This window comes from Mastigoproctus giganteus, chromosome 13, assembly GCF_048544385.1.
Source record: "Mastigoproctus giganteus isolate SK-2022 chromosome 13, ASM4854438v1, whole genome shotgun sequence".
NCBI classification, from domain to species: domain Eukaryota; kingdom Metazoa; phylum Arthropoda; class Arachnida; order Uropygi; family Thelyphonidae; genus Mastigoproctus; species Mastigoproctus giganteus.
Window position 1 is genome coordinate 70,326,409 of NC_143587.1, and position 23,014 is coordinate 70,349,422.

General features: G+C 37.5%; 1 protein-coding gene across 1 annotated transcript in view; it reads left to right on the forward strand.

Annotated features, from left to right (window-relative positions):
* LOC150076150 (sortilin-like) overlaps positions 1–23,014 on the forward strand; it is a 207,185-nt gene that overhangs the window by 38,661 nt on the left and 145,510 nt on the right. The window contains exons 4-5 of the mRNA XM_090387580.1: positions 7,809–7,884; positions 14,939–15,033. Coding sequence (XP_090243706.1) covers positions 7,809–7,884; positions 14,939–15,033 — 171 coding nt within the window. The remainder of the gene's footprint in view (positions 1–7,808; positions 7,885–14,938; positions 15,034–23,014) is intronic.

Here is a 23,014-nt window from a genome sequence, read left to right on the forward strand (position 1 = left end):
AAACACCACAGCAACTTGCACAGCATCAAAATTTCTGGAGAGGCAGCAAATGCAGACATACAGGCAACAGAGGAACATTCTGCAACTTTTAAGGCCATAATAGAAAAGTGGAGATTTAATCTTTAATATAGATGATACATTTATTGGGCACAAGGAGAAATTTGCATGTCTTTAAGACAGACAAAGTCTGCCTGGCTTTTTTGCTTCGAGAAAACTGAACAGGAGATTTAAATTTAAAAACATTGCTTTTTACAAAAGATCCTAGAGCACTAAAGGGTTACAACAAGGCAAGCCTACCTGTAATATGGTGTTCAAACTACCTGTAATTATGGTGTTCAAATGTTTTGAGTAACCCATGAAAAGTATGGATTACTCAAGACATTTTAAAGAGTGATTTGTATGGGATTTTTTCCAAGGTTTTAAAATACTGCAAGAAAAATGACCTACCAAAAAAAGCTTTACTACTCCTTGACAATGCCCATCATCCAGTTGATTTTGAATCTTTGGCATTTTTCTCACCTAACACAACATTAATAATGACGCCCATGGACCAGGGAGTGATCGGTGCATTTAAGACATACTACCTGCAACATAGATTCTCACCGAAAGAGGTGTCCACTGAATATTATTATTAGACAGCTTCACAAATTTACATAATTATGTAATTTTTCTCAAATACATATGCTTCTAAAAAAGATTCTACAGTGGGAGCAGCTGTTACACATCAATCCTTAAAGTTCATTCTCACTTCTAGTTAAATATAGTAATTTCTTCAGAATTATATGCAATATCTCAAGTCATTGGATGCACAGAGAAGAGTGTGACAACAAAACACATAATTTACACTGACTCACTAAGTGAAATGTGGGCCTTACAAATTAACAAGGTGTTCTGACATCTACCATTGAGTGAAATTTAAAACAAACACACTAAGGCCCAGAAAAACCATCACATCTTTGTGTTCTGTCAGATTCCATCACACACTTCGGGATACCAAGTAATGAGAAAACAGATCATGCTGAAAAACATCCTATGGAATAAAGAGTGGCAACCATGAAGTGGCCTTTCAAGAAACTACAAAATCCACATGTGCAATTAAAATATGCCAGTGTGCCAATTAAAATGGCAGAATATATGGAATAAATATTTATTAAATAAATTAATATAGATCAAAAAACAACCATCATTGTGACATTCCAGCCCTCACTGAAGTAGACACAAAGATATTACATTAGCCACCATCAAGGGGAGATGGAAAAAGTTTCTAGCCTCATAGAAGTAATGCTGGAAAGTTGTATAAAGTTGAATTTTTAAACATAGTTCCCCATCCCCTAAGTCAATACTTTCTGGCACAATCGACTAACTTTCAGCCTGCTTAAATAAAATTCAGAAGATTTTGACTCAAACTGGTTGTTGACTGCATCCATCACAGCGTTGTCACTGAAATTCAACAGTATCTGTCGAATTTCAGTCCTCTCAAGGATGGGTGGAGGCTATAATAGCTCGAACCCAGTCACACATTGTTGCCTGAGTCACAAACGCTGTATGTGCCAGTGCATTGTCTTGATGCAAAATAAACTCCTTTGGCCTCTTGAGCTTCAGTTACTCACAGAAACAGCGCAGTAGATTAGAATAATACTGCATTGATAGTGCTACCTTGTTACAGGAAATCAACTGTGATCACTCCTCCTGCATCCCAGAAAATGGATGCCATGGCCTTTCCAGCTGACTCCTGCACTTGAGAAAGTTTTTAGGAGGGGAGAAGAGGGATGCTTCTGCTGTTTTGTTTGCTCTTTTGTTTCAGGATCAAAGTGGTGACATACCACCCACAAAACAAAACTTCAAAATGCTATACAGCCTCATGACAATACCTCACCCTTTCCTGCTTCTGATCTGCATTTAGTGCTTTAGGGACCCACCTCAAAGAAACCTTCATTTCTAAAATGTTCACCAGAATATTGTGAACTCAATTGTGGGGGATGTTGAATGTTGTCTCAATGTGTTTCAATGTTATTCTGCGGTCTTGTATGATCAGGTTATGAATGGCATCTACATTTGCTGATGTTTAAAAGCCCCCCACTAAAGGGTGCATCTTCAACACTCTTTTCTACATTTAAATTCTGTAACTCCTTTTTTGATCATGGCATATGAAAGACAAGATTGATTCTCCTAATGTTTGCTATTTGTCTTCATGAATTTCTTTCGGTGACATTCCCTTTAAATGAAGGTACACATTGACTGCACGATACTTGATTCTCTCAACAGTCATCAATCATCTTCATTCATCTTCCACACCTCAACACTCTCTGTAAAGGAGAAGAATATAGCTACAAACTTGAAATTTTCTGTGTACATACAAGAAGTCACAGCACAAGTTGGCAGTATTGTCTTTCACGAAAACCTTTGTGATCTATATTGGGCTAAAAACTTTTCAACCCATGGAATGAAGTAGCAATCAGCTGCATAAACAAGGTGTGGAAAACAGTTTAACTTTTTGATGATTTCTATAACTCCTGAATTGTCTCAGATTCACAGCACCATTGTACAGACATACAAAACACATGGGCCTTAGATGCTGATGTATACAGGTGAAAATGCACCACTGCATGCAATACTGATTTGACAGTGAAACATGTTGTGCTGAACTATACACTGTATCAGAAGGAATGACAGAATATTTTGCTTTCTCACAAATACAAGATCCTGTTACACTTGTTCATATCATTGGAGACAATGCAATTTTATTTGAACTCTTCTCATTTCTAATGGCAGTACATCTAACCTCTATAGTTTAGCAAAGTTGCATCACATATAATCTGGCACAGTAGCCTTTGTGCCAATAATAAACATACCAATACCATTATGGTTTCTTTGATAAGATGTGAAAAATAAGAGGCATAGAATGAAGTAGCAATCAGCTGCATAAACAAGGTGTGGAAAACAGTTTAACTTTTTGATGATTTCTATAACTCCTGAATTGTCTCAGATTCACAGCACCATTGTACAGATTGCACAACAGAATGTGGTGAAGAAGCTCCACCACATTCTTCACCTTTACATGCTAAGCACCTTCTGAGATCTTTCATATGATAAATCAAACTATGAAAAGTGCTTTTGAAAATGATCCTAATGTGGGCTATTGTAGTGCCATAGCAAGGAAATTTGAAGATACATTTTCCTGTTACAAAGAGAAAAAATAAATAAATTAAACAATCAAAAAGCAGTTCTTTCTTTAAGAAAAATGAAGCAGCTGTATCTTAGTCCTTGCAAAAATAAATGGATGACCTATTTTGTTTATAGGTTATGTTACGTGCTGTTTATACTAAAAAGGAAAACATTTGACAGCTCAAAGTCATTATGTGGTTGAGAGGATGATAAATGTGTTCTTGTAAATTTGCCTATGCTTTTTCCCAAATAAATAAAACATTTTTCTTTTAGAAAACATCTTTTGTGCAATTATTTATTTATTTATCGTATGGCTTATACAGTACACGTGGAAAAAAATTACGACTCAAGAATGACAGATAAAATTAATTATAAAATTAAATTAAATAGAACAAGAATCACAGGTGAACATTTAACTTATTTAAATAGTCAATTTCCGCATCGGTCACCATCAGGAAGTCTCCAGGGTTTCCTTCGTACGCTCGCAAGGCACAGTCCTCTATTATGTGTTGGATGGTCTGTCTATTGGCTCCACAGTTGCATGTCAGGGAAGGAATTTTACCCCACTTATGGAGAAGGTCTGCACATCTACCATGGTTCGTTCATACCCTGTTTAATGCTAGCCATATCCTACAAAGCTGGTCAAAACCAGGTGGTGTTTCAGAGATACAAGGTATGGTATGGCATCTAGAAGGGGAATTTTGTAGCCACTCTTGCATCCAGAAGGTTAAAATTGGCTTGTTGCAATGTTTCAGCCATCAGAATTGGTGGATGTCTGGAACGGAGCATGTTTATTCCTAGATCTCGAATGTCGGAGTTTGTTGGTAATTCAGGATTGTCTGTTATTTTTCTGTATTCTCTGATGAGGGCACATTTTCTTTGGAGATCTATTGGCAGGATGTGACTCAAGATGGGTAGCCAAAAGGTAGGGGTGGACCTGACTTTTCCGATTATGATGTGCATGGTGTTATTTAGCTGTATATCCACCTTTTTTATGTGGTTACTGTTAAGCCAAACTGGAGAACAGTACTCTGCAGCTGCATAGGCATTTTGTGCAGTACATATGGCTGATGCTATATGTATATATAAGCTTGCATCGTTTGCCATTACTACTTCTACTAGGCCCCTCCATAGCCAGATGGGCAGGAGCAGCAGTGCGTAGCACATGCTTCTTGATTAGACCAGGGTTCGAGCCCATGAGCTACCAAATACGGAGGATGCAGAAAGGTCAGGGAATGACCACCACAATATCCCCGGCGCAATATGGCCTTAGTTGCTAATGCTCCTAAAAACCAAATAACAACAACAACTACTTCTACTAGACTTGAGTCTAGTACTGCATACAGGTCTGGAGGCCTCATTTTAGAAAGGATGTAGAGCTGCTGGAATGAGTACAGAGAAGGGCAATGAGATTGGTGAGGGAAACAAAGGAGTATGCTTACCAAGAAAGGCTTAAATTCTGAAAATTGCAGTGTCTGGAGACTAGGCACCTGTGAGGTGATCTGATTGAGGTATATAAGGCTTTGAATGGTTTGAACAAGCTCAATGCTGGTGGGATTCTTCCTCTTTCTCAATTATGTACTTGAGGAAATTTTCCTTTAGCCACCAAGTGGTTGATTGCTGGAACAAACTTCCATTTGTCGTTGTGGAAGTGGATAGCATAAATAGATATAGGTTCAAGGAAGTACTGGACAAACTTTTGGAATGAATGAATAGGCAAAATGGGAAGTGTTTTTTTTTTTTTTTTTTTTTGCTGACACTTTTATGTTTGCTTTCTTGCATCGTATGCCTCTGCTAATGCTGCATCTATATATGGGTTAACACAGTCATAGGTTGATCCACCCCATTGTTCACTGCTGTTCTGAAGGATGTAACCATCAAAGGACAGTGAGGACTTTCTGTATATATCATATATGAGGGTTGTTCAGTATAGAATGAACATAATTTTTTTTTCAAAACATACCTTTATTAATCATTCATATTTTTATGGTTCTTTTCAAAATAGTCTCCATTTGATGAAATGGACTTACTCTGGTGTTTCTACCATTCTTCAAAAACATGGTGGAAGCCATTTTTGACATGTATTTGAGAATTGCTTCCAATGTCTTTACAATTTCTTCTGGAAACATTTTCTTTACAGCTCCTTTAACTTTGGAAATAAATAAAAAAAAATGTCAGGGGCTGTAGGGTAGATGAGGAACATATTTGTCATTAATGCTGGCTAAGTTTTCAATGAAAATATGAGCAGTGTGAGGTCTCACATTGTCGTGATGCAGCATTCACCCACCTGCATGCAGTTGTGGTTATTTGCGATGAATGTGATCCTGCAAAGTGTGCAGTACAGTTCTGTACTAAGGTCCTGTAACAGTCATGTGACGGCAAAACATGCTGGTAAACCATTCGTTGTATGTCAAAAAAGACACCATAACCTTTCCTGTAGAAGACACAGATTTGCTTCTTTTGGTGTTTGCAATAACATAGAATTCCAAACAGAGTTTTGGAATTCTATTCCAAAACTCTGAGCCGAAATGATAAAGCCATGTCTCATCTACCATTATCACATTGTACAGAACCTCACCATCTTCAGTAACCATTCATTGCAACTCCTGACAAACCTCCTTGCAAAATTGTTGTTGCTTATGTGTGAGTATTCTTGGAACCCAGCATGCACAAACACATGCCATATACAAATGGTTCTGTAAAATACCATATCTGCTTCCTACTCATATTCTCAACATCTCTGGTATGACAATCTTGTCTCACAATTACAGAAGCAGTGTTTATGGTTTCTGTGATGACAGCAGTGGTTGGAACTCCAGGACTGCCAATTTTTGTGATTGAATCACATCCATCTTTAAACATTCTAAATCATCTGCCAGTTTGTTATATCAAAGTGTAGATTCACCACAAGCTTCTTTTAACATTTCATATGCTTCATCAGATGTTTTCTTGAAAGAAGGAAACAAAATTTGAGAGCAGCATACTGTTCCTCGCATGTCACATCCATTTTTACAGAAGCAAAACTGAACAGGCATAAACTTGACTGACTGCCAAGGTCACACCATGCACACAAATCAACTGTGCATTTTCTATGTGATGTAGCTTGGCTTGATCTTAAATTCCGCAGCCCAGCAGCAAGCAGCATGGTTTTTCATGAAAATTTTTGATCATTCTTTATTGAACAGAGTACTGCTAACTCACAGCTAGCTTACCCGTTAGCTGCTAGCTACACCTTAGCATGGAATGGTGCCTCTAACAATTACTAACTCAACTCTGTAACTTTTTTGCCAGTTTCTCCTTAAATTATTTCTGTTAAATTCTTAGTAAACATGTTTCTCATATGATAGTTTTTGTCACTTTCCATGCATATGGCCTAGGAGGATGCCAAAAGTCCCAATTTATACAGGGATCCCTAACCGAAAGCAGTTTTAATTAAAGAGGGTGACATACATCCCAGACAAAGTGCTTTCCTCAGCTCTTATAAGTGATCAGCAATATGGATCCTCCATTATGTTACAGTGGTTCATCCACTTGTCACTTTTTTGAAGAAATCTGGGTTTGAGTCCTCTCACAGACTGGACAAATTTCTCCCTAAAACTTTTCCACAACTGAAAGCAGTTTTAATTAAAGTGGGTGACATACATCTCAGGTGAAGTGCTTTCATTGGCTCTTTTGTAAGTGATCAGCAATATGGATTCTCTATTATGTTACAGTGGTCTATCCACTCATCACTTGGCACCTCCATAGCCAGGTGGGAAGGAGCAGCAGTGCGTAGCAGATGCTTCTTGATTAGACTGGGGTTCGAGCCGTCACCACCAAATATGGAGGATGCAGAAAGGTCAGGGAATGACCACTGCATATTCCCAGAGCAATATGGCCTTAGTTGCTAATGCTCCTAAAAAAAAAAAAAAAAAACACTCATCATTCTTTTGAAGAAAATTGGGTTTGACTCCTGTCATAGATTGGACAAATTTCTACAGCCTCTTTAATCAAAGCTGTAGGTAGTGGATCTGAGGTGGAAGGAGTAAGGTCCTCACCGTGAGTCATTTCCAGACTTTTTAGCTTTCCCAAACATGCAAATTAGCATGTGACTAAACTTTTACAGCCATAATACACAGTGGCACAATATGATCTTTCCTTGGTAATCTTGAAGTAATCTGAAATAATCTTGTAAATTTTGTACTGATAAAAAGTTTTCTGACAGTCATTGTTTGTGTCAATCTGTATTATTTGGCTTAATAATACTACCCCATCCTACATTTAGGGACACATACTTAAACTGCACAATTATGCAAATGTAATAGATATCTTTAGTGCATATCTAATATAGGAATATTCCAAAATTTCAACTCTTTCCAACAAGTACTTTGAGAAATATAAGGCCTAAAATCCTTGAATTTATTTTATACTCTTGTATATATATCGCATAAAATAATTCTCTCACTGAGGGAATATTTTCTTTGTAAAATAAATTTTCTCTCTAACTCCAGAAATGCATTCCCTTACAATTTACAATACACTGAATGGCAAGAGAATGCAGTTTATAATACATTGAAGAGCACTGATTTATTATGTTTGATATTAGACTTTTATGTTTCATTGCTTGAGATTTCTTAAATATATTTTAATTTCTGTACTTTTAGTTTACTGGTGGTATCAGTGATTTTTATAGCGTTCGGTCTATGCGAGGAGTATACATAACAAATCACCTTCAACCAAGTAAGTTTTTGTAATGATAAAATCGTTGTTATTAACTCTTTTATGAAGACTTTTATAGGGGAATGTGAGGGTTCTAGATTCTGATATTTATTTTGATGAGCTAATTAATTTCTTTTAGCTAGCAAATTGTTGATTGTTAGAACAAGTTGCCCTCACAGGTAGTTGAGGCTGACAGTTTGAATAAATTCAGAGGTCAACTGGATACTTACCTGTGTGAGGAGGGAAGCATATAATTTGTTTTCTTATCTACTTTTTTTTTTTTTTTTTTTGTGAGTGCAACAGAAGCCTGTGGCTTCCTTACACTATATGGCAAATACTATTACTAATTTTTACTGTGCTAGTAACAAAGGTATAAGAAACCACTTTAAAACTATATATTTTTAATATTCATAGTGATATAATGTATATTTTTAATTTTCATAGTGATATTTCATAACTTCATCTTTGCAGTGAACCTAAACCTATGAGGTATTGACTAATCAACAATCTGGCCATCACCGTAAAATTAACCAGTATATAAGGTAGAGAATATATTAACTGCCCAATGTAAATGTTGTGTTCTTGAAAAGCAGCTCATATACATAATGATATAATGAAGGAATGCATTCAAAAAACAATTTTTCATGCTACTTATGGTACTGTTAATACATCCCTTAATTAAGTAAAGCAGAATGCATGCATGCATGTATTCTGCTTTACATTCAGTATAGTATGTATATTAGAGTAAAAATAAATTGCATTATAAGTGTATAATGAGGTATAACTGTCGGTGAGGTTTCATTCTGGAATTAAAAGTTTAAAAAGTCTAGAACATAACTCATTTTAAAATCAGGAATTGTATATATTTATTTTATTTTTTAATTAATTTATTTTTTGAAATTTCCAGTTGTAATGGTGATGTGATGTACTCCACTATATAGTACAGTAAAGTAGAACCTTAGTAATAAAAAGTATTTCCTTTGTTAAATTAATATAAAATAAGAAAAATACTGCATTAGTAACAAATTTTCCAAAAAAAAAAAAAAAAAAGAAATGCATGGATGCAATGCTTACAGACTTCCACCTTAATGTGGTGCGGTGCAGTGCAGTGTGTTATATGGATATACATTAAATACATAAATGTTAAAATTATTTCTTTTTCATTCATTATACAGGGTTGTTAAAATTAAACTCTATGTAGAGGGCTCTTGAGCGAGTTCTAAGCCTTGTACTGAAGAGAAATTTGGATGACAGATACAATAAAGAATGTGCTCACCATTTATTGGGTTGTTGTTATTTGGTTTTTAGGAGCATTAGCAACTAAGGCCATATTGCTCCGGGATATGCAGTGGTCATTCCCTGACCTTTCCGCATTCTCCGTATTTGGTGGTGACGGGCTCGAACCCTGGTCTAATCAAGAAGCGTGTGCTACGCACTGCTGCTCCTTCCCACCTGGCTATGGAGGTGCCTCATTTATTGGGGAAAAAAAATTAGTTACAAAATTTGTCACTGTATGGCTCGTAACTATCTTAGTTACGATTATGTAAATAACTTACTTTATTTGCATAATCGTAAGTTATTGCCGCTGTGCCACTACTCATTTCTACTATACTGTATAAAAGCAAAGCAATCCCTTCAAAATCATACAGTAGATGTTTGCCTGCACTACAGCAGTTAGGCGCCTCTGTAGCCAGGTGGGAAGGAGCAGCAGTGCATAGCACACGCTTCTTGATTAGACCGGGGTTTGAGCCCGTCACCACCAAATACGGAGGATGCGGAAAGGTCAGGAATGACCACCGCATATTCACGGAGCAATATGGCCTTAGTTGCTAATGCTCCTAAAAACCAAATAACAAACAAACAAACAAAACTACAGCAGTTGTTGGTATTGCTGCTGATAGCAGCAGCAATATCAACAACATTGCAGGAAAAGGTGCCATTAGTAAAGCCATACTATCAGAACAGCAGCAATATAGCTGCGGCTATCAGTGAATTTCGGTGTCAGAAGTGCATAAGGCATGGACCTATGACTGTTTGTGCTTTCCGTAAAATGATTGTGAAATTTGAAGTGACAGGAGATCTTGGTGTTCTACCAGGTAGAGGTCGAAGACGAGTGGACTCCTCTCGTGTTGAACCTGTGGCTATGGCTGTTGTGGATTTATCAAGTCAATCTCCATGTGGTAGCACAAGTGTGCCAGCTGTTTCTTGTGAAGTGGACATGCCGTATTCCACTGTAAGGCTAGTAATGCACCAGGTGTTGTGGTACTATCCTTACAAGATGCACGTGCTACAGCAGCTAAAGCATGGTGATGCAGATATTCGTTTCACATACGCACTTCAGTTTCTGGTGCGAATGACAGTGGATATCACTTGGTTATGGAACATCCTTTGTAGTGATGAAGCCCACTTCCGCTTAAATGGACAAGTGAATACACACAACTGTCGCATTTGGGCAACAGAAAACCCTCGAGTTATCCAAGAGGTCCCGTTATATTCTCCAAAAGTGATAGTGTGGTGTGGATTTACGGCCACATTCATGATTGGGCTATATTTTTTTGAACGGGTAACACCGATTGGACCCCGCACCTGTTCTCTCACTCAGCAGCAATATTATGAAATGTTGGCAAATTTTGCAATACCAGAGCTGCAACAACGTGGGTGCCTTCAGGATACCATATTCATGCAAGATGATGTGCCACCCCACATCCACCGTCCAAAGATTGCTATGGCAACACTTTACAGATGAACAGGTCATCAGCCATTGTTTCCAGACATCTTGGCCACCCCGATCACCAGATCTCACTCCATGCAACTTCTGGTTGTGGGATTTTTTGAAGAACCAGGTGTATTGGGAAGGATGTCAAACTCGGGCAGATCTGAAGGACAGTATTAGACGTCATGTGCTGGCTATTCCAGTTGACATGTTACATTCTGCAGTAGAAAATGCTGTCTTCAAATGGAAACAGTTGTTGACCAAAATGGAGGACACGTTGAACAATTTTAGCGCTGTTCAAGTGATTTGTATTGCCACAGTGACAAATTTTGTAACTAATTTTTTTTTCCCAATAAATGGCAAGTGCATTCTATACTGTGCCTATTGTCCAAATTTCTCTTCAGTACGAGCCTTAGAACTTGCTCCAGAGCCCTCTACATAGGGATACTTTAATTTTAACAACCCTGTAATTTCAAAAAGTGATGCCCACTCAGCTTTAGCAGAAATTTATGTGATTGAGCTTTGAGTTCATAAATGTGATTTGTGGAATCAAAAAATTTTGTTTGTATGGTTGAAATTTTTTAAATCAGATGTTCTTAAATCGATAGATTACTTGTGAACTCCTCTGACCTCACGGTGGTAATCCTGGAATAGAAACAGAAAATTTATTATATTTTACTGGAGACAATATTTTTTTGATTTATTAGATTTTTTTATTAGATTTTGTGATGATGACTATCACAAGATATTTTATCCTGCTGATTATACACAGTTCTTATTACATTTTGGCATTTTAGCAGTCGCACGTGAAGCATATCATTGAATTTAGCTTTGGGAAAAATAATTTCTCAAGTGATTTCCTAATCTATATCTTTTAGTGAAGCATCTAGGAATAACACTCATGAGTGGCAGCCTTCATTATTCATTCCTACAGAATGAACTTCTTTCTGTTTCATTAATTCATTTTTAATGCCACCAAACACTTTCCCCTGAACACTTAACTTGTGTTCCCAGGAAAATAATGGAATCACTGGCTAAAGAAGCATTGCAGGATCATCTAGACAAGACTGCAGTAATAGTTAAGACACAGCATGGGTTTGTTAAACAGAAATCTTGTCTGACCAATTTGATTGGATACTATGATATGGTCACAAGGAACTGAATGCCAAAAATAATTCTGATATCATATACTTGGATTTCAGGAAAGCTTTTGATACTGTTGCACATGGACGACTGCTGTACAAATTGGAGAGGTATGGCATTAAGGGTAAGTTGCTACAATGGATAAAGGGATGGTCGAGTGGGAGATAACAGAGAGTGGTAATCAATGAACACTGCTCTTCGTGGACAAATGTTAGTGGAGTTCCCCTGGGTTCGGTGTTGTGCCCATTGTTGTTTTGTATATTTATCAATGATATTGATGAAGGTATATTGGGTTTAATGTCCATTTTTGCAGATGATACAAAGGTTGGCAGGGTTGTTAACAAAAGTAAAGACAGTATGCTACTCCAACTGGATCTAGATAAGTTTGGAAAATGGGCTGAGAAGTGGCAACTGAAGTTTAACATTGACAAATGCAAAGTACTGCATATGGGTAGCATATGCAGAGAAACGTACCAACTGTGTGGTACTACACTCAGGGAAGTGGAAAGAGAAAAATACCTTGGGGTAATTGTGCAGTCAAATACGAAGTTCGCTGAGCAGTGTAGATGGGCTGCCAGGGCAGGTCATTGGAGTCTTGTCAATGATATATAGGAATTTTGCTAGCAGGGACAGGAAAGTGATTATTCCGTTATGCAAGGCAATGGTCAGGCCACACCTAGAGTACTGTGTACAGGTCTGGAGGCCTCATTTTAGAAAGGATGTAGAGTTACTAGAACGAGTACAGAGAGGGGCAACAAGATTGGTGAGGCAAACAAAGAGGTGCTCTTACCAAGAAAGGCTTAAGTTCTACAAATTGCCTTGCCTGGAGAGTAGGCACCTGCAAGGAGATCTGGTTAAGGTGTATAAGGCCTTGAATGGGTTGAGCAAGCTGAATGCTGATGGGATTCTTCCTCTTGTTCAGACTAAGAACCTGAGGGGCACAGTTTCAAATTGAGAAAAGATAGTTGTAGAATAGATGTGCGGAAATTTGCCTTTAGTCAGCGAGTAGTTGATTGGTGGAACTGGCTTCCATCTTTTGTTGTGGAAGGTTTAATAGACTAAATAAATTTAAGGCTGAGCTGGACAGGCATTTGGAATGAATGGAGGGGTGAAATGGGAGAGTTTTTTTTTTTCCTTTGGCTGATGCTGCATAAGCTTGCTTTCTTGCATCATATGCCTCTATAATGCTAATGCTAATACTAACACTGACTCAAGATTGCATATATAACTTTACTACCATGTGAAGTCTCCGACCAGGAAGCTGCACATGGCATATCTGACACAAGCGTAAAATACGTGCAGTGGGTTCTAAAATTGCAGGATAGTAGGAATGTATGCGGTGGCCCTAGGCATAAAAACATCCCTATGAATCCTTCGTTATTAAGGGTTCATCCCTATGAACCTTTAATAATGAGGGTTTAAACATCCTGAGCTTAGTTCTCAGGTGTCAGCCTTCCCTGTACACATACACATCAAGGAAAAGCAGGGTTCCCCTCTGCCTCTACCTCCATGGTAAACTGAATATAGGGCAAACCATCATTCAACCAATGAGCACTTCATACGGTAATGCAGAGGGGTCGGGATAATGAAGTGCTCAGTTGGTTGAATGATGGTTTGCCCTATATTCTTCAGCTTACCATGGAGGTAGAGGTGGAGGGGACCCTGCTTTTCCTTGATATGTATGTGTACAGGGAAGGCCGACACCTGAGAACTAAGGTTTATAGAAAACCTATGTGTCGCAGCCAGTGCATGCACTTTAAATCAGCTCGGGCCAATGTCCACAAGAAGACTGTGGTCAAGACTTTGATGGGAAGGGTGGGGTCACATTGTTCCTCCTCTGAGGAGAGGGATGACGAGATTTGACAGGTTACAGTTGACTTCAAGATGTGTGGCTATCCCTAGGGCATTATTGAGGGTTGTTTAAAGGACATGAGTAGGGGTCATAGGGATGTTTTCACGCTGTGTGCAGCTTCCTGCTCAGAGACTTAACACTGTGGTGTCCAGGATTAAAGATTCTATTGATACCGGTGACACCAGAGGGGTCATATACGAGATTGAATGCTCGGAATGTGGGGAGTGTTATGTGGAAGAAACAAAGCGTAGATTACTCGGTCGCCTAGGTGAACATGATAGAGCCATCAAGACAGCAGATTATGGGAGCTCAGCCGTAGCTGAACATGCTTGGGAAACTGGGCATGGTATTTCAGCCAAAGGAGCATTGGTTGTCGACAGAGCTAAGGGTTTCTGGAACCGGAAGTGGCTAGAGAGCTTACAAATATGTTCATCCGAACGATATAGCATTAATAGGGATAAGGGTTGCCGTATTCATCTGCTTTTCGAGACCCTCATTTTAGGGAGGGATGAGTGGTTTAGAATGGTTCATTCCCGAGCCGTTTCCAGTTCCAGTGTACGGGAAGTTAGTAATACTCATGTGCTGTAGCGTCTTTATGGACCTGCTGGGATAGAATTAGATAGATATATATATATATATATATATATATGTATTGTTGGATAGCCTGTAACCATTTCAGCTGATAAAGGCACTGTTGTTGCTGCTGAAAGCTATTGTATAGTGGTTTTAAGTGATTTTAATTTTTTTAGTGATCTTATTATTGTAACATACACTTTTATTTTACTTTATTTTAATTTCAGTTTTTGAATGTACTGTTATATTTTTATAATACATTTTATTTTATTGTAAATAAAGTTATATGTGCAGTCTTGATTCAGTGTTTAGCAGCATTAAAAATGAATTATTGAGTTCCTGACTCCAGAGGCCTTTTTAATGAATTCTTTCTGTTGTATTCCATTATCCAGAATGCAGAAAGTGTAATACCCTTAAAAAACTCCTATAATATAGGAGTGTTTTAAGGGTATTACACTTTCTGAAATATGTTACATTATCTGAAATATGACCTGAAAATGTGTAGTAATCAGGCATAATGGGTGAAAGGCTTTTTATATTAGAAAATTGAATAAACTAAAATTATATATCATGTGGGTATAGTGTTTTCTTAGAAAACTTCTTAGTTGCAAGTGATTTTTGCTTTATTCGTTTGACAAAAAAATCTGATGGAATAGGAATTTTTTTTTTTTTTTTTTTTTTGAAAAACAAAAAAAAAAAACAGGATCTTGAAATTTCAAATTCTGAACAAACATATTTTTTTATTTTTAATATTTGATATATCATATATCATTTGTATAATCTTATTCTTGCAGAGCTAAACATCAAGTCTATGATCACTTTTAATCGAGGTGCTACATGGCAACAATTGGGTAAACCAGAAGGAGCAAACTGTCCAGATAATTCAGAGGTGAGAAGTAATTATTTGATTTCTGTAAAAAATCCTATAATTAAATATTAGCAAGCAAAATTCTTCTCCATTTTCTTATAGTATTAGTATTAATAGAGGCAAATGATGCAAGAAAGCAAGCTTGTACAGCATCAACCAAAAAAAAAAAAAAAAAACCATTTCACATCCATCCCCTCTAATAGTTTGTCTAGTTCTTTCTTGAATTTATTCAAATTATCCATTTACACAACAACAGATGGAAGCTTGTTCCGGTAATCTAACACATATTGACTGAAGGCAAACTTTCGCACATCTATTCTGCAACCATCCTTCCTCAATTTGAATTTATGCCCCTCATGTGCCCAGTCCAAACAAGAGGAAGAATTCCATCAATATTGATTTTATCAAGCCATTCAAACCCTTAAACACCTCACTCAGAGATCACCTTGCAAGTGCCTAGTCTCCAGATGCTACAATTTTCAGAACTGAAGCATTTCTTGTTAAGAGCACCCCTCTGTTCCCCTCACTAATCTCAATTTCCTCTGTACCCCACTCCAGCAGCTCTATATCCCTCCTAAAGTGAGGCCTCCATACCTGTATGCTGACTCGATGGGTCCTGACCTTTGCCTTATACAATGGGATAATCATCTCCTTATCCATGCTAACAACATTCGAGTATATCATTGACGAAACCCCATGAGCTGCCCTGGCAGCTTGTCTGCACTGCTCAAAGAAATTCATATTAGACTGCACATTTATCCCCAGGTTATTTTCATTTTCCGTTACCTTGAGTGTAGTATAGTACCACACAGTTGATATGTTATTCTGGGATTACTGCTACCCATATAATCAGTACCTTGCATGCATCGATTGTGTTAAACTTTAGATGCCATTTCTCAGACCATCTGTGTAAATTTTTTATAGATCTTGCTGCAGCATCAGCATAACTTCATTACTGTCGTTAACTACCCTGCCAACCTTTGTATCATTTGCAGACTTAGACATTAAGCATGATATAACCTCATCAGTATCATTAATAAATACAGAAAAACCAGCATTGATTCCTGTGGCACTCTACTAACAACATTAGCCCTTGAAGAGCAGTGGGACTCCACACTAACAATATTAGTCCATGAAGAGCAGCGTTAATAACCACTCTCTGTCTTCTCCCACTCCGCTATCCCTTTATTCACAGCAGCAACTTTTCCTCTATGCTACATTGCTCCAATTTGAATGGCAGTCTTTTATGGTTTTTTTTTTTTTTTTTTTTTTTTTTTTTTGTAGTTGTTGGCACATCGGCTTCTGTGGCCATAGTGCACCTCCCAAAGTTTTTGCAGTACTTTGATCTAAGCCCAAGGCGGGATTCGAACCCGCGACCTTTGGGTTGCCAGGCAGGCACTTTACCCACCTGGCTAGCCCGGTCGGCTAGTCTTTTATGTGCATGGCAATCTTTTATACTTAGAAATCTAAGTATATAACATCAAAAATAATTTTTGCATCACAGTATCCAATCAGATTGGTCAGACAAGTAAAAGTAAACTGCAGCCTTATCAACCCACTGCAGGATGGAAGCCTCCTCAACAATTCATGTTGAAGGAAATGGACCATAATCTGCCACGCTGGTCCAGTGCGGGTTGGCAGATCGACCGTATTTAGCAATCAGGGGCTTGAACCCCGGTCTACTCAAAGAGCGTGTGCTACTGCATTCCTGCTGCTGACCACTCAGCTACGCAAACAAGATCTCCCCTTAACAAATCCATTATTTTCCGTGGAACAGGTCAATAATTACTCATGTCACCCTTTGATCTCCCTTGTGAATTGGGGATACATTAGCACATCTCCAGTCCACAGGGACCTCCCCTGAATCCAAAGATACTCTCATAAGTATGGCTAAGTGTTTACTTACCTCCTTTGATGAGATCTATCCAAACCTATTACCTCCTTAATATGTTTGGATAGATCCCATCCACCCCAGATGCCTTTTTTATATTTAACTTCAACAATTTCTCTTCCACTTTCCTCTCAGATATCACAAACTCATTCAGCTCGCTTTTAGAATTTGATAAACTTCTGATGTCCCCTTCCCTAAACAATTCCTCTTGTGTGAATGTAGATGCAAAATACCCATTTAGTGTGTCAGCAACCTTAGCAGGATTATCAACAATTAAACTGTCGACATCAAGTGGACCAATGTGATTAAACCCCTTCCTTCTACAATTAATATAAGTAAAGAAGTCTTTTCTGCTTATCTTGACTTTCTTTGCCAGAGACTTCTTGTAATCTACCTTGGCTTGCATAACCTCCTTTGTGACTTGATTGCAGACTGTTACAGTTATAAATGATTCTAGAACTAGGGGTCATAAATTACTGGAATAAGTTACCTATGTAGGTGGTTGAGGCTGACAGTTTGGGGAAATTCAAAAGTCAGCTGAATAGTTACCTATGTGAGGAGGGAAATGTATAGATTGTCTATTTCATATTCTTTTATTATTTATTACCGTATTTCCCCGTGTATAAGATGCACCCTTTTTCGAAAAAATTTGGGGTATAAAAACTGGGTGCATCTTATACAGTGGTTGTAAATTTTTTTACTTGCATTTCCCGCTTTTTCGCACTTGTTGTCTTTGTGCTCATTGTTTCGCACTTGTTACTGGTATATTAGGTTATGTTTTGCCACGTTCTACCCAGAAATGGCTCAGAAAAGATTTTCATTCAGTGCTGAATTCAAGTTAAAAGTGATCCAGTTTGCAAAAGTGAATGGAATTTGTGCTGCTGAACGTAAGTTTGGTCCTCCTCTAACTGAGAAAACAATCCGAGACTGGCTACGGGAAGAAGAAACCCTACTGAAAACGTCACGGCAGAAGAAGGCAAGAGAGGTAAGTCAGCAAAATGGCCTGATTTAGGGAGGGAATTGAAGATATGGATTGAAGAGCAAAGGGCAATTGGAATTCCTGTGTCCACAAAGATGGTTCAGCATGAGGCAAGAAGAATTGCTGATGAAAAAGAAGTTACTGATTTCAAAGGAGGACACAATTGGTGCTTCAGGTTCATGAAACAGAATGGACTAAGCATGCGTACATGCACCAGACTTGCCCAAAAGATGCCTGAAAGCTATGAGCAGAAGGTCCTCGAATTTCATTGTTTTGTCATTCAATGTTGAAAGACACATCAGTTTGAGTTGGGACAGATTGCAAATATGGACAAAGTCCCCCCTTCAATTTGATGTCTCAAGTAACAGAACTGTTGATAAGAAGGGGGTGAAAACTGTAACTGTGAAGACAAGTGGACATGAAAAGAGCCATTATACAGTTTTGTTCTAGCTTGTGCCAATGGAACCAAGCTGCCCTCCTATGCTGATTTTCAAACTCAAAACAATGCCAAAAGAAGACATTCCTCGAGGAGTGATTGTCCACGTTCATGACAAGTGTTGGATGGATCTGGTTTGAGAAAGTTTGGAGCAGGGGTCCAGGTGGGCTCTTATGCAAACCTGCCCTATTGGTGCTTGATCAGTTCAGGGCACACATAACAAAAAACACAAAGAAGATTGCTGCAGAGCAAAAAACAAAACTTGCCATCATACCTGGAGGCTTGACATCACAGCTCCAATCACTTGATGTCAGCATTAACCCCTCAAAGCTGCCATGAGAGACGAATGGAACCAATGGATGAAGTAACAATTTGACACCAGCAGGAAGAGTGAAGAAACCAACTATAGGAGAAGTTTGTACCTGGGTGAAAAGATCCTGGGATAATATCAAGATTGAGATTGTTGTCAAGTCATTTAAGAAATGTGTCATTTCAAATACCATACATGGAACTGAGGATGAGGCAATATATGAAGACAGTAATTCGTCATCAGACACAGATGAGAACAAGCTAATGGATGGGAGTTTTGACAGTGATGAGGAGTTGTATGAATTTTATGATGAATAAAACTTGAGTTCAATAACTTTGTAATACATTTTTTTTTTCAAATTTCGGGCCCCAAAATTAAGGTGCGTCTTATTCATGGAGAAATACGGTAATTATTTATTTTATTTTATTATTATTTTACTTTTTTTTTTTTTTTTTTTTCCTCTTTCTCTTTTTTTTTTTTTTTGGCTGGTGCAGCATAAGCCTTACGCTTCCTTGCACCATATGGCCATTACTAATGCTCAGTGCTTTTTTTGTAAAAAAATAGGTGCCGGTACTCATTCTTTGCTATCAGGAAAAATTGAAAATTAAAAGGATATGAAAAGTACTCTAAAATTTTTTTTTCTTGATATTGTTACTTTAGTAGTAATGTTTTTGGAATAAGAACAACAAATTTAGTGTATTAACACAGTTTATTAAGCATAAATTTATTATTCAAGTATATAAAAGAATAAGTAAAATAAGTAAATAAATCGGGCAAACAACTAATGAGTGCCGGGCACTTGGGATGAAGGGTCCGTAGTCACGAATGGGCGTTAGTGTAGTATCTCAAATAGAGAGCTTTGTGGTAACTGAATAAAAGTTTCTAGTACCCTGGCTTGGCCTAAAACTGAGGAACTAACGAAAACGTTGTCTATTCGAGTCTTTTCAGTTGTTGTGAATGACAAGGGTGGGAGAAGCAACTCTGACTTCTTCCTGGGGAAGCGATTAAAGTCTTGTGGAAAAAGCGACTGGCAGGTGAGGGCTATGCAAGACTCTGCACAGGTGCCTCCCCACTACCGCTGCCTCAACACTGGCTCTCTGAGTACCTCCTTGCCGGGACAACTCCAGCTTTGAAAATTGTTAAAAAAAAATACTTCTCGTTGCAAAATTTATAAATGACCTTTATAGAATTATTAACTAACTATTTAGCAACCTTTTTGTCAACAAAAGGAGAGTTACTTAGTACAAAAAAGCGTGCTATCGAAGTGCAATAAAATGTTTTTTTTTTTTTTTTTTTTTTTATTTTAACACAAAAAGTAAATCATACATTTCAATTGGAATAGTTTTCCCTTGATAAGCATTGAATAACGCATAGCTAATGTGATTTTTAAATTTTTAGCTCCATTAACGATGGAAATAGAGGGTGGGGGACACGAAAATTACTCACATTTTCCTGTCTGGCGCCGCCATTTTTATTTTTAAAAATATTTTTAAATTATATTTTAAACCTACTAGTGGAACTCTTTCCAACGGTGTGTAATAAGCTATAAGTTGTCGACATTTTATGTCCCCCCCATTTTTTGCCCCCATTTTTCAGACAAATTTTTGTCAACAACGATCAATATGGCGTATGTTGGCCCACATGATGTACAAATCCATGCAAAATTTCAAGTCATTAGGTTGAGTGGTTCCAGAGATAGAATGCTGTGACACACGGATGGACAGACAGACAACCGAATGACATTATGAGGGTCCTTCGTTAGACTAACTATGGGCCCTAAAAATAATAAGTAAAAATAATTTTATAATAAAGTTTTTGGAGAATATTCCAAATTTTCATTAAGTTTTCATCGGACAGCTTATGCCCACTTCTTTTCTTCCTCTTTGTGTGTCTGTTGCTGAATGATGTTTCCGAAGCAGCTTTGAATCGACATATTTTGCTGGATCGAAGTGGGTCAGTGGTGGGCCTACAATTTTAAGAAACAGTAGTGAAGAAACTGTTTTTGTCATCAACGAAGCTCTAGTTGGATTGGCGATCAGACTCATTTGTGAAAATCCTCTTTCACATTCACTCGATGAAATTGGTATCGTACTCAGAGCATCCATCAAATGCTTCGATTCTTCCAAAACCATCTTTCCAATTAGGTATACCCGAAATCCACGAATTGCATCTCTTTCATTTAACTGTAATTTTCTAATTGAATTTTCTAACTTTATTTTCACCAAATGCCAACAATTTATGTTTAGAAGGATTAATACCTTCGTTGTCCTCGTTTTCCTTCTCTCGTCATCAGTATTGTCATTAGTTCTTAAATTAAAATTTTTCTTTTCTTTTTTTTTTTTTTTTTTTTTTTTTGAAACTGTCCAAAATGTCAGTGTCATTCGGATATTCAGGTACTGTGACCATGTAAACAGAGATAGGGAAAATTTAGGGAAAAAAGTCGGGGTAAAAGAAAATCACTCTCTCCTAATTCTGTAACGGGGTGCTTACAGTTGATTCACAGCGGTGTCCAACTTATGGCCCCTCCGGGAAAGTGAACTAAAAGAGCATTTTAAATTTTGTTAATTGTCAAAAAATTTCTCATTAAATATTTTGTTCAGTAAATATAATTGTGTAACAGTAAATGTAATTGTGATTAATAAAATTTTCGAATACAGTGGACTCCCGATAATCCGAACCCCGCTAATCCGAACACGTTTCGGTCAGCGGAGAGGAAATTTTTTAATTCGCAAAATATACGTTAAATTTAAATGGTATTAATGGTACAAAAACATTTAGAATTCCACAAAAAAATTGTATTTTACCAAAAATTGTATTGTATTTTATTGTAGTACCATACTAATACAAAATTAATAAATCAGCGTTTGACATGGCCTATTAAAACTACAGATCTATACTTACACACCAAAACAGGAACAAAAGTCATTTTTCAGAAGTAACAAACTCTGTTAATTTCTTTTGACGTAACAATGAAAATCGGCTAGAAGATGCTATGTTTCGCCACCGCTTTGCCAGTTACACTCTCCCACAACTTAGCAACCCAATATACAACATATTTTAAGTTCACTTGTTTCATTTTCTCATGTAAAGAAAGTGAATTGGTGTTATCTTCTATCAAGGACCTCAGATATTTCTTTCTGTATGTAAGCTTGATAGACTGTAACATCCCCTGGTCCGTGGGCTGTAATAACTGTGTTACATTAGGCGGTAAGAAAGCTGCCTTTATATCCCCTGATGTAAACTCGGAAACGTCTGAGTGGGACGGCGCATTGTCTATGAGGAGAATGGCACGAGGTGACAAATCATTTTCATTGCTGAAACGTTTCACTGCTGGGACAAATTGATTATTAAACCACTCAATGAAAAGCTGTCCGTTCATCCAAGCTTTTTTTTTTACTTTTGTAACAAACTGGAAGATTGTTAATGTTCATATTTTTAAAAACTTTCGGCTTCGCTGATTTAACGGTCATCATCAAATGTAGCTTGTGATTTCCTGAAGCATTACTTCAAGCTATCAACGTCACTCGCTCCTTATTCATTTTAAAACCTGGGGCACATTATTCAGCTAATCCGAAATTCTGCTAGTTCAAACAGGGCTCGGTCCCAATTATTTCGGACTAGCGGGACTCCAGTGTATTTTCAATTTTACTTTTACAAGCAACAAGATATTTAAAATGTAACACTCTAAAAAAATCTAACTTCGAATTTTTTTTGAATATGGCCCCTGTACTAGAAAAATTTGGACACCACCGCAGTAGAAGGTGGACCAGCGCCCATTGGGAATACCCCTTGATCTGCTCACTGTTGACCAGAGCGACTTCTCCGTATGTGGGACAGGTGGTCGGATAGGTTTTGCCAAGTACCACTAAGTTGTAGAATGGTAATCCCTTTAGCTCTCTTAATGCACGCAGCAGCACTAATTGCCTGAAGGCCAGAAATGCGAACAGTGTGTACCGAGTTAATTCTATCCTAATCCGTTCACTATATGAAAATTTTCTTCGCTCAACAGAAAGAATTTTAAATGTAACTTCAAAGGGGAATTCAAAATAATTCGCTATAAAAGGACTTCGTTAAACAGAAGTCCGACTGAGTAATTTAGAATTATAAAAATAGTTATACAGTTTTATATAGAAAATATCTTAACAATAGGCAATGAAAAATGCAAATTTAGGTAAATAATCTTAAATTTATTTGAATAGTAGGTAAATATGTGAAAAACATTTACAGAATATTATAAATTTCGAAGTGCACTGCATCCAAATGTCACTGTTAATAAAGGTGCTGGTACACCGTACCAACCCAAAAAAGCACTGCTAATACTAGTACTTTATGATTCTATCATATCATAATTTATATGCATTCTGTGTGTTTTTCTTCTCTGCCACG